This window comes from Drosophila sulfurigaster, chromosome 3 (genome assembly GCF_023558435.1).
Source record: "Drosophila sulfurigaster albostrigata strain 15112-1811.04 chromosome 3, ASM2355843v2, whole genome shotgun sequence".
NCBI lineage: Eukaryota > Metazoa > Arthropoda > Insecta > Diptera > Drosophilidae > Drosophila > Drosophila sulfurigaster.
This window is the reverse complement of record NC_084883.1, coordinates 50540429-50558407: the sequence shown is the minus strand read 5'-3', so window position 1 is coordinate 50558407 and position 17979 is coordinate 50540429. Positions and strand designations below refer to the sequence as shown.

Genomic DNA, 17979 nt, shown 5'->3' with positions numbered 1-17979 from the left:
GCTTGCTTCAAACGTCGTCTAAGGCTAAAAAGAGGCACTTGAACAGCATTAAACTCTACTCATTTAGTTTTGTGATTACCCCATTGCGTGTCGCCTCAAGTGGCACAAACTCAAAGTGCGCTTATCAACGCCCAAAGCATCAGGCAGATAGGCACACAAGGGGCAAACAACACCCGGTTAGCTGGATGGGGCAGGTTTCAACAAATATTTTATAGAGCATGCATGATGGCCGGAGCTCTCTCTCTCGCTCTCAGTGCTGGGACTTGACATAGTTTGTTTGTCCCCCAACTCTCCTGCTGCTGCCTGCTGCATGTTGCAAGTTGGAACGCACGCTGGTGCGCAGGTAAAGTTGATTTATGCAACAGCTTGCTAGGCGACACTCGCAAGCGGCATAATATTATAAACTTGAAGCTTTTACACCTATTAAAATGTGCACAAATGACTACGAGTGTGTGTGTGTGTGTGTGTGTGTGCTCCCTCCTCACAGTGTGTGTGTGTGTGTGCTTGCCACTTAAAAAACTAGCAGCGCAAAATTGGATTTAATCCTCGCTCGGCAAGCAGTGTTGCCTTGGTTGCAATTTTCATTAAACTTGCAGCGCGCTGCTGCTGCTGTTGCTGCAACCAGCCGCGTGGCTAACTTGCAACTTGCACTTATGTGCCGTTATTTTATGCATGAAACCAAATAACGGCAAACCAGCCAGCCAGTCAGCTAGTCAGGCAACCTCTCCCGGAGTACGCCATTTTGGGGCTTCCGTCCAACCAAGGCAAAACTCGACGGGGGAGCAACAGATCGGGAGTGTTCATAACTTCATTAGGGTCGCCAGGCGAGCAACAAATTGAGCCAAAGTTTTGCACCGCGTTCACCGTTTGGTATCTCTATATTGCCTTAACCCCCTGCCGCGTTACGCCCACTAAATCACCACCCAAGCAGCCAGCCTGCTGAAATGTGTTTGCTCGAAAAGAGAAATATTAAAAAATATAATCCGCATAATTCAACGTGCACGGGCAACGACGAGCGCTTAGCCTTATCACCTTACTTGTCCCCGAACCTGCCTCACCAAAAGACCTCTCTCAAGACCTCCACACATCCATGTAATTAGTCATGAAAACTGAGAAGCAACTGCGATAGCTTGCAACCTGAGACGGAGACGAAGACGGTGAGCTAGGCGACATTGAGGGGCTGCACTACATACAACAACAAGAGAACTTGTCGCGTGCTTCTCTAATTCTAATGCCAGGGCTTGAACCCTGCGATAGGGAACGAACAACGACGACGACGCTGATTTGTCAGTGATTCGCCTCAACTTGTTTGGCACGTTTTCGTGTAGGAAGTGAAGTTGTGGCCCAGGGGAGGAGGGAAGGAAACGAATGACTCTCAGAGACTTTCTATAATAAAACACAGCGAAAAATAACTCGAAACGAAATTAACAAATTCATTGCGTGCCGAGAGAGAAACACAATAATTCAATTAATGACCAATATCCATCAACGCTGAACTGAAAATAATAAATACAAATGCAGCAGCAACCAATATAATTGGCCCGCAGACATTTTAAAAATAATACACACAAAGTTATTTAAAAGTATGTTGTTTATATTTAAAAAATACAACGCATATTTTATGTACAAACTATTTGGGATATTAAAGAATTTAAAAAAATGAGAACATTCAAGTATTTTTTTACTGCAGAGAAATCGTGAAATGTTGCTGCGATTTAATCAAAGCAACTTTAAGCGCTGCTGAACTAGAACAAAACAAAAAGAATGCACAGAACATCAGATAAGCGGAATTTGAACTCTTAATGGATCTTCTATGCTTATAACGACAGTTTCGAAAATCGTTTGAATCAATTTTAGATAAAGCTGTTTGATCAAATCAAAAATCCAGTATCATTAAATCAAATGGATGTGACTTGACTTGTAAAATGTTGTATAAAGAATTCGGAATATTGAACACAATTTATACAGCACATTATAGGAAACATTGTTCATGTTATATGCATTAGCCTAAAAGATAAGCAATCGCAATCGTTTTGAAGGTGTTGGCTAAAAGTTATTAGCGACTCCTGCCAAACAATTTGTCCGAAAGAGTCATTAAATGCTGTCTGTTACCATGGCCGTTAAAACTCATGAAATATATGCTAGAAAACGCATATCCAATGCCGTTCACTCGACGAGTTTTAGTGGCTTAAACACCACACAACAACAACAAATTTTAGTATTAACAAAAAAGTAGGCCTAACTCAACTAAAAGTCAACTTGGAATGGTTTATGAGCTAAGACTGGCTGCTGCTGTTGAAGTTGCTGTTGCTTGGGGCAGAGAGACCGTCGTTGATTTTGTTTTTCATCTTTTTTTTTGCTAACCAACCCGTCGGGGCAAGTGCCGAAAACTTGTTTTTGGACTCCACTTGAAGAACTGGAGCATACGGTTCGAGTGTGTGGCACTGTTGCGACTCCGTCCAGCTGTAGCTCAATTCGCTTAACATTTTTGTGAGCCAAAAGAAAAGGAAAATACTCACTCGCCGGGGCAGCAAACATTTTTCACGTTTAGCATGTGGCAGTGGCAGTGGCAGGTAAAAAACACATACACAAGAAAAGAGGAAAATAAAAGAGCAATGGACCGATGAGAAGAGTCCACACAGAGCAATTCGCACAGCATCCGCGAGCTCCAAATAGAACAAGTTCAAATACAACGCGCGATGTGATCCAACGAGCTAAACAAATTAACATTGCGACTAGATTTGAATACATAACCTAACGAGTACTAGACTAGATATGCATACAAACAGAACAGAGCTAAACACGACAAATAAATCCAAGTAGAAGGCGTCATTCCCAGGCACAAATACATATCCGCTTCTCATCAGTCTTCTTATCAGTTATCTGTCCTCAGTGGCTGTCGCAGTCAACGCTTCCACACACATACACACAATGAGGGACAAACAAAGAACCGAAATAATACTAATGAAAAAAATAAAACGCAGCTCTGACTGCGACACGGCGCAAATATTGATTTTTATTCTCTATGTTTGTGTGTGTGTGTGTGCGTGTGTGTTTTATTTTATGTATTTATATATTTATAAGGCGGCAGCAACTTCATTTGCTCTCTCACCAAAAACCAACCATCCATCCATCGCTCTGCTCTTCTCTTTCTCTCGCTCTCTGTATATCTATGCTTCTTGCCACAGGCGGAGCTGCGAATGCGTGGAAATAACAAAAAACGCAAGCAAAACAAACAAAACTACAGCAACAGCAGCAGCAGCAGCAGCAACACTAACTACCAGAAACCTCGTCCAAGCTTTAAATATTTCAAACACGTTGAAACAATTGCAAGCAAAACGATAAGCGACAAACGTGAAGCGAGAAGTGAAGTGGAGAGAAGAGAAGAGAAGAAGCTACTGTGACGGCAGACGACACAACGACAACAACGCGTTAAAATCTAGCAAATTTTAGCGTGCTTTATTTTATGTTATGTATGTATTAAAAACAAGCAAAGAGTACCTAACTAAAACTAAGTCGAATTTTAAATGCTCTGCTACTATTGGGTCTTAGTTGTTTTGGTTGACAATCTGGTATATTTTGTTGTATTCTATATATATTTGAATGTCATAGTATATCATTATTTCAAATATACCGAATACTATATTTGGTAATATTATAAATATACTGATTACTAACTAAATAGGTTTGTAGTATTTTTTCGACAAATTAAAATAATATTAGTATATCAATAAACCAAATATAGTATTGGGTACATTTATAATGTTTTTTTTTTACATACTAACATAGCATATTTTTAGAATAATACCGCACTCTTCTGCTTTTACGGATAATGAGTAGCGAACATTTTTCGAGTACAGTTTTCTTACTTCGTTTTTAAGACAAAACAGATTTACTTGTTATATATTCCTACTACTTTTAATAAAATATTCTTTTTTTTTGTATGTGATGAAATTCTTTTTTATATAAATATGTATCTTTAATATATACTTTTTGTATCATATATTTCTTTGCATTACAAAAATATACCAAAAAAATTATACTTATTGCTGACTTATCAAGGCGGTTTTAGAAATGTTGCGCCCCTAAATACTCCCTTTAGATACTCAGTTTATATATCAATTATGCTATTCTTCAGCTCTTTATCGATTGCCTTAATCACGTGCCAAGCCCGTTTAAACAACCGTGCGACCCTTTGACACTCTGCAGAGCAAACTAAAGCTAAGAATAACAAAACACGCACGAGGCCAAGTCAGGCCAGACCAAGCCAGGCAATAGCAACGGCAGCGCAAGTGAAACGACTAAAACGGAGGAGGTCAGAAGCGTTCGAGGGGGGTTTTTTTTTTGGATTCAAGCGACAGGCAAGCAATCACATTTACTGCCCCTCAACAGACGAACGACTCCGACGGACGCATCGCTGACTGCCTGACTGACTGTCGAGAGGGTTTCCTTTGTCAGTAGCAGCAGCAGCAGCAAACAGCAGCGTAGCGCCTCCTTGTACAATTCCAACTCACCCACTGATTCGTAAGTCTTAAGCAATTTGGCCTGCTGAAATGCTCACGTGACCTGCTTACCGAGTCAAAGGCGAAAAAGGAAGTGCGCTCAGGATGCGCATCACTGACAGACCCTGCAGCACATTTCGTATTTATAGCGAGGGGCGCGAACACAACGCGAACGACCCTAGCAAAAGGCGTTAGCAGATGTATCACTTTCGGTTTTCAGCAGCAGCGAAGCAGCTGATGAGCAACAGCGCTACTTCACTCTCTTCTTGCCTCTCTTTCTCTTTGCCTTTCTCACTCTCTCACACTCTCTATTTGTTTTGTGTATGCATATACACCCCCTAATAAAATGTTGGTCAATTTTTCGAGCATGTGTTTATTTTAGATCCAAGTAATGTTGATAATAAAACATCAAATAAAGGGCCTTTGACAGCGTTTGAGTTAGACACAATATGTCTATAAATGGAAACAAATTTTAGTGGAGTGTTCTTCCACTATATAAATAACTACTCTAATCCGAAGTTATCTATCTATTTGTACATATTTCTTTTCTCTACAATACTTAGCAGGGTGGCTACAGAAGCAAAAACCAATTTGGGAAGTTCTTAATTAAACTGCCCCAATTCATATATATCATTTTTATTGTCTGCTGGAAATTTACTTGAAATATATAAAACTGGTTACTCTTCTTGGAAGAAGAACCTTCTTTATTCTAATTTTAGCAGCTCGATTCCAATTCTCTATAAACTTCATTTTTAATCTACTTATGCTTCAAATATTTGTTTAGCTATTGTTAAACCTCTCACCATTTTGAGTGATCTTTGAAGAACCTCTTAACACTTGTAAATTTCAATTAGTTAGCACATAGCATTGTTTTTATTTATAATTGAAAGGGTTATTGACTCTCGCTGTCAGCCTTTTATGTGTAGCACAACTGTTTACAATGTTGCAGCAGCAGCTACAACAAGAAAACAAATCACAGATGAAATGGTCTCAAGTGCCACAGATAGATGTAAATACATATATAGTATGTATGTATATAGACCCAAGTCTGGAGTGCAGCGTATAAACAAGCGGCAAATATTTGCCGAGCTATTCAAAGCCGTGAATCGATCCTGGCCAACAGACAGTAGCAGTAGACCCAATCCAATTCAAACCAACAGCAACAGCAACAAGAGCGGCAACAACAACAACAACAACAACGTGCAACAGCTAGGCTAAACATGCAATTTTATGGCAACCACAAAACAGCTACAAAATGCAATATGGGAACATGGGAACTTTTAGTTATTTTTCCACTTTTTACTGTTGGCTGCGCTGTGTTGTGCTGTTGTTATGCAAATGTGGGAAAAATATTTGAACATTGGCTACGCACTGCCAAATGGGTAATAGAAATATGTAAATTGCAATTTTGTAAATATTTCTACAACTCCGAATCCAATTGAAATTGTTGCGCTGCGAAACGGAACGCAATGGAACGAAAAACGAAGAGATATGAAATGAAACGGAAGTGAGTTAAGTTGGCAGTTTCAAACTGCAGCGCACTCAGCGAATTTGCGCATTGTGTTTGCTTAGCAAATATTAAAACTAATTTGTATGTATGCACATTGGCACACATACAGATAGTAAAACACCTACACACACTCACACAGAGAGAGAGACACACTCAGGTGTCTGGTTAATTGCATTGAGATGTATGTAGCTGAACAGCACACAGAGGTAGCTTCATTTCTATCCCATGGCACAAGGCAATCGCTGACACAATTGATATTGATTTCGATCTAAATCTGTGTCAAATTGATTACTGCTGCAGAGCTACGTCACGTTGAGCATTGTAAAAAGAAACTGCTGAGCAACAAATAAACACGAGTTGAAATGGTCTACTTCAAGTTTTCGTCAACTCGCAGATACTCTACTTTGAAGTGTTCTAACTTTCGGGTTGCTCAAGTAAATGTTATGAAATTTTCAGAACATGATCATAATGAATAAAGTAAACTTTGTGCATATCAGTTTAAACAATCGATATTCGAGTTTAGTTTTTATTAAGTTAAGAAATATTGCACATTTACTTCAAGTTTTCGTCAACATGCAGATATTATTTCTTTGAAGTGCTGTAACTTTTGAGTTGCTAAAGTAAATATTATGAAATTTTCAGAATATGATCATAATGATTTAAATAAACTGTGTGCATATCAGTTTAAACATATGATATAAAAATTCAGTTTTTATTAAGTTAAGAAATATAAATAAAAAATACTTTTTGATTATATGACTGTCATTCCTTTCATTCTATTTATAATTGTTGTGAATGATATTTCAATTTCTATTTTGATTATCATTTTGTTATTTTGAAATCAAACATTTCAATTTCGATTTCGTTGATTGACAAACTTGCTTCAATTTTAGCAAGTTAATTACAATCATTTGATTACCCCAGTTCTTAGGGCATGCACAATACAACAGAAATAATCAGTAAAGTGCATTGAGCTGCCACATGCCGCATGGTGCGGGTTGGGTCGAGCGCCTGGGGAGTAACTGCAACTTCGAGTGTGCCACTAGACACAAATCCAACAACTGCAATGCACTCGAGACTCAGCACAACCCAATGACAAATAGACGCAGTAACTGAGCATTGAGAATTGAGACTCAACTCGCGTCTGAGAAAGCTGCAGCTGTAGCTGTAGCTGTAGCTGCATCTGCAGTTGAAGCTGTTGCTGAAACTGTAACTGAGATTTCGCTCTCGGCGCAATCACAGCGTGACATTTTGTTGGACAGTCAGTCAATCGGCCGGGGCTATAACAATAACTTGCCAGGCGCTGCAACAAATTGCAAGCTGACATCCTTCTGCCACATTCACATCCACATCTACTTCCCTGTCTAACACCCACTTTCCACCCCCACCCGCTCTACACTTTTGCTTGTTCTGAGCTCAGCAGAAGGAGCAAGTTTTTGGTGCTAGTTTTGAAGTGAAGCATCGCATGAAATATGCTTGAAAATTTGTAGTTGTTCCCCAAGCGCAATCGTATAATTCATGACCCTACAACCCTCCATGGCAAAGAAAATAAAACTGTTTTCAGAGATGAGCAAAAAGTCAAAATAAAATGCTGCAAAGTTGCGGAGGTCTAAAATAAAATATATTTTAGGGAAAATGAAAATCTGTATTAAATAATTTTAATTTTAAAGTATTTTTTTCTTTGCTGTATTATTTAGTTTTTCAATCCCGAATCCATGAAACTTTTTCTATTAAAACATGTGCACTAATCTTTCTTATTTCCGCTTCAAAGTACTTTCACAACTTTAAAGTGATTCCAATGCATAGATTATTATCTCTATCAAATATTCACATGTCACACAAAAGTCGCAGTTACTTTTCGACTTCACGCTCCCTTCTTCCGGCATCTCTAATGTCATTCACATAAGTTCTTTCCATATTTCAGCCCTTTAAAATATGTCCTTCTCTATTCTATTAGACAGTTTTGTAAGTTTGCTATCTCTGCTAAATTTTCACACGGTGATTCACAAGTCACAGTTACTTTTCAACTGTGTAGCTAGCATTTTTATTTCATTATTTTTTTCTTTTGCCATCTCAACGTCGCATTCTTGAAAAGTTTGGGACAGGAAGCGCCAGCAAAAGTAGCTGAAAATTGAAATGAAAGCAAAAATTGTGGTGTACGTCTGCATGAAGACAACCACTCAAATCAGTTAAATGTTGTTTTTTTGCTTTTGATCGTTCTCAAAACAGGAAAAAAAGCCAAGGGGAAGCACACACATTTTTCTCAACTGTCTCGCACAGTTGATGTTTAACTTTTTAATTTCATTTGTGTGCGATGGCTGCTGGAAGTTGAAGGGGTTGTTTGAGCACAACTTTTTTCAAGTTTCACTCATAAGCGAGATTCGCATCGATAAGAGTAAAAGAATCTTTAGCTCAACCGCAAATCTGCTTTGTTATGCAGTAATTCCCAGGACGAGCATCTAGTGTTCTCCCTAATGCTAGTTTCAGCCCTGTTCCAGTTACCATGTTTATGTTTATCTGATAGTTTTCCTCCTCCTTGCAAATTCACACCTTACTTCGTTGTCCTGTCGTCTCCACTGGGGGTTCAATGTACTCAAATTTTTATATCAATATTAGGTTGTGAGGTAGAGAGAGAACGATACTGACTGCATTTGAAATCGATTTGCTATTTTTGCTGTAGTTTTTTGGCCGTCAATTGCCATCCAGTTACATCCCACTCTCCCACTCTCTCTGTCTCCTTATCTCTGCCTACTTTTTGGCCTCGACAACAGCAGCGCAACAGTGGCATTCCAACTGAAATCTCATACGATTTATTGTGGCTCCGATTTCGGGATGCATTTATCCATGGGATTAGCAACAAACAAAAAAAACTTTTTGCCGCACATTAAAACACAAACTTCAACTGGATTTATGATGGCATTTTCGCATTTACTGTTATTGTTGTTGTGGCTGTGGCTGTGGGTTTTCCATTCTTTTTTTTGTTGTTGTTTAATGATAGTTCGATGCCGCACAAGTTGTGCCGAAAGTTCAGTTTATTAGTTTTTGCCACGCTTTTACTTTTATTTTTCTGTATTTTCGACATTGCCGTCGCTGCCAAGTGAAATGCGAGAGCTTTTCGCATAATAAACTTTTATCGTCTTGATCCTTGTAATTAAAAACTTTTCATTAAGTCGCCCCCAACATTTCCATTTTATTGTCAACTTAAGTCTTTGGCACTTGCTGGCGAATTGTGCCATGGCAAAAAAAAGTAAATAAAAGTGGGTCATCTCACATGTTGTTGTTGTATGCAAGTCTAAAAAGACGCTCAAGACTAATCCAAGTTTCTTTTAACGCTGACAAAATGATGTTCAAGTTGTAATTGCCTTGGGGGCAATTGCTTTAGGATTAGCCAGAATCAGTTGTCAGACTTGCGGAGAATATGGCTTAAAAGTAGATAGTTAGTTAAAGCATAGTTTCAGCTACTTCAATGCAAATGGACAAAAACTTTTATTTCCACAGCTGCGTCTCTAATTGGAGTAGACGCAAAAGTTTGCCATAAAAGCTGCTTTATGAAAATCAATAAAATCGAAAACTAGCCAGTAGCAACCACCACACATAAAGCACACACACACACGTCCAATTTTTTGGGAAGGGGAAGGGAACTCGTGGAGTTTCTCTACTGCTCTCGAGCCGGAAATGTGTGTGCGCGCTCATGGATTGTGCCTCGGCATCGGCGTCGGCATCGGCCAGGAGTTTTGTGCGAGACCTGGGCAGGAATGTCAGGAAGGTTTTCGTGGGTAGTGGGGGGAGGGGGGAAATGGCTATGGAAAAGAATGAATGGCCAAACCGGAACACGTTGCCAGAGCCTTTTGCGTGTGGGGAAACAACCACCGCGGCGTAAAGTTGTCGGCGGTTTATGGAATGAAACAATGTTTTGGTTTACATACATTTCTTGTTGTGTTTTTTTTTCTCTCTGTGTACAGACGGATGTGCACTGAAGTGGCGACGCCTCAAAGGGGCGGCGCTGTGGAATCAACACACATCCAACTAGCGCAGCAAACAATGCAAAAATGTTTGGAGCAGAGTTTGCAGCAAAGCTCGATGATTTTCCACGTGTGCGTTGCGTTGCGAGTGTTTTATGGCCATACGACCTGTCCTAATCCCATAAATCTAATTGACCAGCCCCGCTTGCTTTTGGGTTAGCCGGTCATCCCATTCCCGTTAGCACCTCCCACCGCTGCCTCTCTCTCTCTCTGTCTTTTCTCACGCCTCATCTACGCTCGGTTTGTTCGTTCATTCGTTCGTTCGTTCTGCCCGGCAGCTGACCATTAAATGCGACAGTAACTTTTTCTCAACATAAATTAGAACTTTGGCTCAGTCAGCAGCCAACAGCCAGCAACCAGCTAACGGTGAATTGTACCTTCACCGAAATGAAAACAATCGAGCAGCAGTGCAACATGCCAATGTTTGTTGTCCTGCAGCAGCAGCAACAACAACCACGACAGGCGTTTTGCTGCACTTAATGTGAAGGGAAGGCAAGGAAAAAACTTTAAATTGCCATAAAAACTTTTGAACTCTCTAGTTACTAGCTGCGACCGAAATGGGGCGTGGCAGAGCGTTGGGTCAACTGCAACGGCGTCCATTATACGGATTGATGACGCTTTTGTGCTGAAACGCCCGAAGCGCCATCTGAAGTGTGTCAATGGATGAGGCAATGACAATAGACACGCCGGCAAAATAGGTGGCAACACTTTTTGCTAAACAACTGCGATGATTAAATGACTGCCGAGTATACGAATTTACAAAAACGTCGTTGATGTTGTCGAGTATGCTTGAAAAGAAATGGTGACAACAGAGCAAAAACTTAATGTAATGAGATTCTTGAGTATTGCAATTTTTAAAGATGCTTGATTCAATTTAAGATATCAGCTCTTATTTTGATTGAAGTATAAACTCTTAAATTTCAACATACTGATATTTTGAATCTTTAAATACATTCCTAAATAATTTAAAACCAAATTATCAGATCTATTGGTAAAAGCTTTCATCTTTTTAGCTATTTCGATAGTTTCATCTGGGAGTAAGATTCTATTTTATCTACTTGCATAATTTAAAAGTTGGAAGATTTATTTTCAGGAACTTCAATTCATCGTTTCCACTTTTATTCGTGCTCTCTAATTGGTCATTCAATAGTTGAAGCTGACCTATCGGCAAATTAACTCACGCGCCCATCTCTATGTAAATTGTCTCTTAGCATTCTCGTCTTTCCTTCCACTTGTCGCCTCTTCGTCTTTGCCACGCACTTTCAATTTTCTTATCAATAAAAGACGCTGCTGCTGACGTCGTGTCGTCGACTTCGCAGCTCCATTGTGCGTAAGTGTGTGTGTGTGTGCGTGTGTCTGTGTGTTGTAAGTGGGCGACACTAAAAGCTGCACACAAAGGCAGCGCAGGCCGCAGTTTCAACAATTGAATTTTCTACTTTTGCTGCTTCGGCTACTTTTTCACTATTTAGCAGTTGTTATTGCTGTTTGTTGTCCTCTCTTCTCTTCTCTTCTCCACCTCCCCCACAACATTTGCAGTAATTTTGCCATTTGCCTTTGTGAGTTGTCGAATCGTAAGCGCTTTGTACGCGCAAAATGAAAATAATACAACTACTACAACAACAAAAAGAGATCTCAACAAGTTTGCCGTTAGTCGAGTTAAGCAGATTTACCGTTGCCCATTTCGCAATGATTTCTATGTATGAGAGAGAGAGAGCGCGCTATAGATGCTGCCCAAAAGGCATAATTGCCAAGTGCTGCACTCGAATGAACTTCATGCCGCACTTTGCTTTGAACTCAGGGCTTTCCATTCAAAAAAGGGTTTGCTGGCAAGAGGGGAACAGACAGACATAGATACCGAGTATTGGCCACATAAAGTGCAGTCCAATAAAAAAAAGCAAAGAAGAGTAGCTCAAAAGTAAACATTCAACTGTCAAGCCATCAAAAAGCTTCAGCAGCAAAACTTGAATAGTTGTTGTTGCAGAACATGTTAATGAAAATAATCATGATGCTGAACATGCTGAGTTGTTCGGTAGGCAAAGAAGCGAGAAGAGAGAGAGATCAAGATAAAGCTACAAAAATAGCATAAAATGAATTGTGGCTTGAACTTCAAACGATGCTGCTGCACTGGGATAATAAACAGGCCACCAAAAAGGTAAATAAATAAATGCGGCAAACGAACGCCAACCAAAATAGAACAACAAATTGAGCATAAAGCATAAATAACAACAGCAGCCAAAGAGCGCCACACAGAGCGAGAGCAAAAGAGAGCGCGAGGTTGCGAGAGAGCGACTGCAGCAGCAACACAACCGCAGCAGCTGCACATTCTTCGTCTTCTTCTGTCGCTTGGTATTCCATGCGCAGACGTCGACAGCTGGTTGCCTGACTGGTTTTTGGTTTGGTCCTCAACTAAATTACAGACAATTACAAGCAGCCACAACAACAACAACAGCAACAATGCTCTTTGACTTTTTACAACAGCAACAGCAGCAGAGGAGCAATAAAAATGGATTTGCTTTTATCAGGCAGCGCAAATAGAAAATGCAGCGGGAGAGAAATACTCTCTTTCTCCTTCTCTCTCGCTACTTTACTTTTGTATTGTAGTTGCCAGATTTGTTTTGTATTTATATATGTTTAGTTTATTTGGCTGTTGTTGCGTTCATTGGCTTTTTGATATGATGATCGGGCTGCAGTCTTGTGCTACTTTTCGACCGATGCGTTGGCCACACTTACGCACACTCGCACACACACACGCACACACTGGATAAGAGAGACGTAGGAAGGTGTGAAAAGGAGCAAACAAGTTTTTCAGGGCAGCCACAGGCTGAACGACAATTAAAGCTGAAAATAGCAACTAAAAAGCGTGGCAATGTTTTAAACTCACCTTTTTTAATTAGACGAAGAATAATCAAGTTGTTGTTGTTGTTTTTATTTTCGCTCTTTAACAGAATTATGCTGGCTATAAAACGCAGTCGCGTTGCTGTTGTTTAAAAATGAATACAGAACAACATTGGAGTAAATAAAATTTCGAGATTTACATTTTTCTTTTTCTTATTTTTTGTTAGTTCCGCGATTGCCGAAATTGCGCTAATTGGAAATGGAGTTGAATGAGAACAAAAGAGAGAGAAAGACACAGAAACTATAATTAAACACGTACGCGAGGGGCAAGCAAAAAAGAAAAATAACAGCGGAAAATATCCTGCGGGCGCATTGAAAAAGGAAATATAGTGGAGAAAAGGAAAAAAAGTAACAGAAAAAGCTTCAATGCGAGGAGAGGCGTTGGTCGCGGGGGCGGAAGCAAGCAGCATAGACGTCTGCGGCAGTCGGTAAAATTCCAAAGAGAGAAAGGGAGAGAGCGAGAGAGACACAGCGAATAAGGAAGAGGAAGAACTAAAGTTAGCGGCGACAAAAGGCAACCGACGACGCTGCGCAGGATATTCGAGGCGGTTATCTTTTATTTTTATTTATTTTAATTAATTCTCATCATCAACAACATGCACTGAAAAGCGGGCGCGTTCATTTCATTTATTTTATTTTTTGTTACTTCTTCGCTTTGACACTATATTTCAGTTTTCCCACTTCTTTTTCGTTGGCATGTTCATGCATGTGTGTGTGTTGGTCGTTTCAGTGTGTGAGTGTTGCTCTGTTTGTGTTTCCACTGCAACTCCGTTTGCTGCTGCTGTTTTACTTGCTGTTTGCTTTGCTTGGAAACTGAAACTTCTTTCTCTTTTACACTCACACACACACACACGTCGCACACTCACACATACGCATGCAAATAGAACACCACACACAAAAACACAATTAAAACTTACGCGTTAACTTCGCGCAGACTGCCCAGTTATTAATTATGTTTAATGTAATTTACACAACCGACAACAATTGCATTCATTTATCTCCACTTTAGATTTGTTGTTAATTCTTATTTTTCACCGACAAGACAACGGAAAACACCGACCGACAAAGCCTCGCACTGAAAACGCGTCCAACTCAATCAACGGTCTTTTTTCGACTGAATCGGTTTTCTCTCCCTCTCTCGCGACAATCAACAACAACAGCATTGAAGAGAGATCGCAAGTGTGACCCCACCGTGGCCACTTTTATGCGGAAAATATCAACACGATAGAAAACCAAATCGTCATTGATAATACTTTGAATATTAATACATATTTATTTTTTCCCAATTTGAATCAACACCTGTGAAACTAATTATTTTAAATATACTAAATAGCTATTTCCCAATTTGTCGCATTGTAACGAATTTTAACTGTGTGGTAACATTAGTCAAAATGTGGCAACGACATGTATATAATTCTGTCATGTGGCAACGTTTAGCTCCGAGAACAACTGTTATGCAGCCCTGCGAAAAATACGACGTGCAAATCCAATTTCAAATTATCTTTTCACAAGGAATAAATTTATCTACAGGATAAAATATTTTGGACTATCGCTAAGATTCACAAAAGCAAACAATCAATTTAAAAGTCGCGCGATAGACAAAAGTGGTATATTTTGATTCCAAAGTAATATTTTTCAGTATCTAGTTTCCGGTCACACTGCGTATTATTTTCTTGTGGTGCGCGGAAGTGTTCTTTAATAGTTCGAGTAAAATTTATTGCGCGCGGATAAAAAAATTAAATAAACATTGTCAGATTAATATCTGACACTATTAGTTAATAAATTCGAACGTCTCCGCGCTTATAGAAAGGCGGTAGCCCATCAACAAAAAAAATGCAGTCGCATAGCAAAAAGCGCGTTTGCTATTATTACGACAGTAAGTAAATAAATTGATAATTTAAAATAAAGCCAAAATGCTAAAAATGTGCCAATAAGTAGAAACTTTGCTTATCTGCGATCATTTATTGTTTATTTGGATTGTTTAAACAGCGTCCACTCGGCACTTTTTGACGGCATTTTTGCAAATTCCAATTTATAAAGCGACTGTACTAGCATTTTGCCGCACAGCACACTTTCCGCTAACGACCGCACAACGCATGCGACTCTGTGGTGGTGGTGTGTACGTGTGTGTTTGTATGTACCTGTAGAGGCCTTTGTTCCATGTAGCGAAAGTGCTGCACTGCTTGTTAGCGGCAAAAGTGTGCTGTGAGCAAAGACGCCTTAACCACTGTCGCGATAAAATTTTCATTTTACCTAGCGTGGCTTAAAATTAGTCGAATTTTTTTGCAATTAATTTAATGTTGACTTTTCTGCACTTTAGGTGATATTGGCAACTATTACTATGGCCAGGGGACATCCGATGAAGCCACACCGCATACGCATGACACACAATCTGCTGCTCAACTATGGGCTCTATCGCAAGATGGAAATTTACGTAAGTTATAAGAACCGGTTCATTAATTAAACACCTGTCACTGATATAATATAATTACACACACAGCGGCCACACAAAGCCACTGCCGATGAGATGACCAAATTTCATTCCGATGAATACGTGCGTTTCCTGCGTTCCATTCGCCCGGACAACATGACGGAATACAACAAACAAATGCAACGCTTCAACGTAGGCGAAGATTGTCCCGTCTTCGATGGTCTCTATGAGTTCTGTCAACTCTCTGCCGGCGGCTCAGTTGCTGCTGCCGTTAAGCTAAACAAACAGGCTTCAGAGATCTGCATCAATTGGGGCGGTGGACTGCATCATGCGAAGAAATCCGAAGCATCTGGTTTCTGCTATGTAAATGACATTGTTCTCGGTATTCTGGAGCTGTTGAAGTATCATCAGCGTGTGCTCTACATCGACATTGATGTGCATCACGGCGATGGCGTCGAGGAGGCTTTCTATACCACGGATCGTGTGATGACAGTGAGTTTCCACAAGTATGGCGAATACTTTCCGGGCACAGGAGATTTGCGTGACATTGGCGCCGGCAAGGGAAAGTATTATGCCGTCAATATTCCTCTGCGCGATGGCATGGATGATGATGCATATGAAAGCATCTTTGTGCCCATCATCTCCAAGGTAATGGAGACATTCCAGCCTGCTGCTGTCGTCCTGCAATGTGGCGCCGATTCGCTGACTGGCGATCGTCTGGGTTGCTTCAATCTGACCGTAAAAGGACACGGCAAGTGTGTGGAATTCGTGAAGAAGTATAATCTGCCCTTCCTCATGGTTGGCGGCGGTGGCTACACCATTCGGAATGTCTCCCGCTGCTGGACGTATGAAACCTCTGTGGCGCTGGCTGTGGAGATTGCCAACGAATTGCCGTACAATGATTATTTCGAGTACTTTGGCCCGGACTTTAAGCTGCACATCAGTCCCAGCAACATGACCAATCAGAATACCTCCGAGTATCTGGAGAAGATCAAGAATCGTCTGTTTGAGAATCTACGCATGTTGCCTCATGCGCCGGGCGTTCAAATCCAAGCTATACCCGAGGATGCGATCAACGATGAGTCCGAGGATGACGAGAAGGTCGACAAGGACGAACGTTTGCCACAGAGCGACAAAGACAAACGCATTGTGCCCGAGAACGAATATTCGGACTCGGAGGATGAAGGCGAGGGCGGCAGGCGAGACAATCGCAACTACAAGGGTCAGCGAAAGCGGCCGCGTCTCGATAAGGATCCCATCATCACCAATTCTAGCAACAAAACCTCCTCCGAAGCCTCCAGCGACATTAAGGACGAGAAGGAGAAGGGTAAGTTAAAGGTTTCAAGTTGTATTTTTATATGCTAAGCTCTCTCTCTTTTGTAGCAGATGCCGCTGATGGCGAAGAGACGCCGGCAGCCAATAACAATAGCAACAACAGCAGCAGCAATAACAAGGGCGACAACGATGCAAGTGCGCCAGCTGGCGGCGCATCGGCAGCCAAGGGCGCCAAGGAGAACAACATATGACGTGGCGGCCGCAATTGGTTATAGAAACCAATTAAGCGACCGCCCAAATACAAGCCGCCGGATTTTACCTAGCATCCAGCTTCAACCTCATCATCCAGTCCGTGAACCCTTTTTTAACCGCATTATTGTAGTTCCTTCCAAACTACTTAAGACTGTGCTGCAGTCGATCATCGAACCTCATTCATTCATTCACTCACACTCAATTCATAGCAACATTTGGCTAGCTGGCCGATAAAAAACAAAAGAATAAAAGAGCAGAAGAGCGAACTCATAGTAAACTAAAATCCATTTTACTCGTAAGGCAATTTCATTCAGTGTAAAAGAAATTCGTGTTTAAGCTAAGCAGAAGTTACAATTAAAAAATACAAATACCACATAAAAGATACCACTAAAAGATACAGATACAGATACAAATGCATCTGCGTATGCAGAGAATCTTACCGTTTAAGCGCAATCCGTTTAGATGCCGCATAAAACTAATTTGTAACCAATAAAACTTTTTAAATATTGCCGTGTAAAGAAACTTGTCTTTCAATTATTATGAAATTAGATAATGTATTTAATCCGTTTTTATATTTCAGGCGTAAATTAAATCTTGTAAATGTGGTACAAAATATTCTAGTCAATAGGTATGAAACATTTCATTTCATAGTGAACTATGTATGTTTATGTCACATTTACTTATTTATCTATATTACTTGTCATTCTACTCTGTAGTAATTGCAATAGTTAACTGCAATAGCAACAATCTGGTAAAACTTGAAAATACTATATTTCTTTAAAAAAACTATTTTGTGACTAAATTTCCTTCAATCAATATTTTCTTTAGAAATATGACACATTATTTATTATTAAAATTTTTGATGTAGGAAATTTACTCAGTTAAAAGAAGTAGAAGAATATGTTTCGTTGCCTTATACCAAGATTATGTATACGAATTGTGTGACAGCGATTGATTTAGAAATCATCAATTATTGCAGCCTTTTTATTTTCTTTAAACAAAATACAAAAATTTACATTCTTATAGCTAGCAGCCATCAATTATATTGCTGATATAAGAGCAATAAGTTGAAACATGACTTATTCTAAAAAA

General features: G+C 40.0%; 2 protein-coding genes across 4 annotated transcripts in view; one reads left to right on the top strand and one right to left on the bottom strand.

Moving 5' to 3' along the window:
- Positions 1 to 14051, bottom strand: part of LOC133844779 (tyrosine-protein kinase Src64B) — a 30368-nt gene extending 16317 nt beyond the window's left edge. Inside the window, exons 1-2 of one of the 3 annotated variants that reach the window (XM_062279031.1) lie at positions 13847 to 14051; positions 12916 to 13011 (exon numbers count right to left, since the gene is read on the bottom strand). The gene's annotated coding sequence lies outside the window, so the exon portion shown is untranslated. The remainder of the gene's footprint in view (positions 1 to 12915; positions 13012 to 13846) is intronic. The other 2 variants (XM_062279029.1, XM_062279030.1) reach the window with 2 other exon arrangements.
- A 540-nt stretch (positions 14052 to 14591) lies between these two features.
- On the top strand, positions 14592 to 17409 carry LOC133844781 (histone deacetylase HDAC1). Its single transcript, XM_062279032.1, is given in 5 exon segments — positions 14592 to 14805; positions 15250 to 15278; positions 15280 to 15363; positions 15430 to 16687; positions 16744 to 17409. Coding segments are annotated over 5 exon segments (1557 nt in total). The 5' UTR covers positions 14592 to 14762; the 3' UTR covers positions 16887 to 17409.
- Positions 17410 to 17979: the final 570 nt, after the last annotated feature.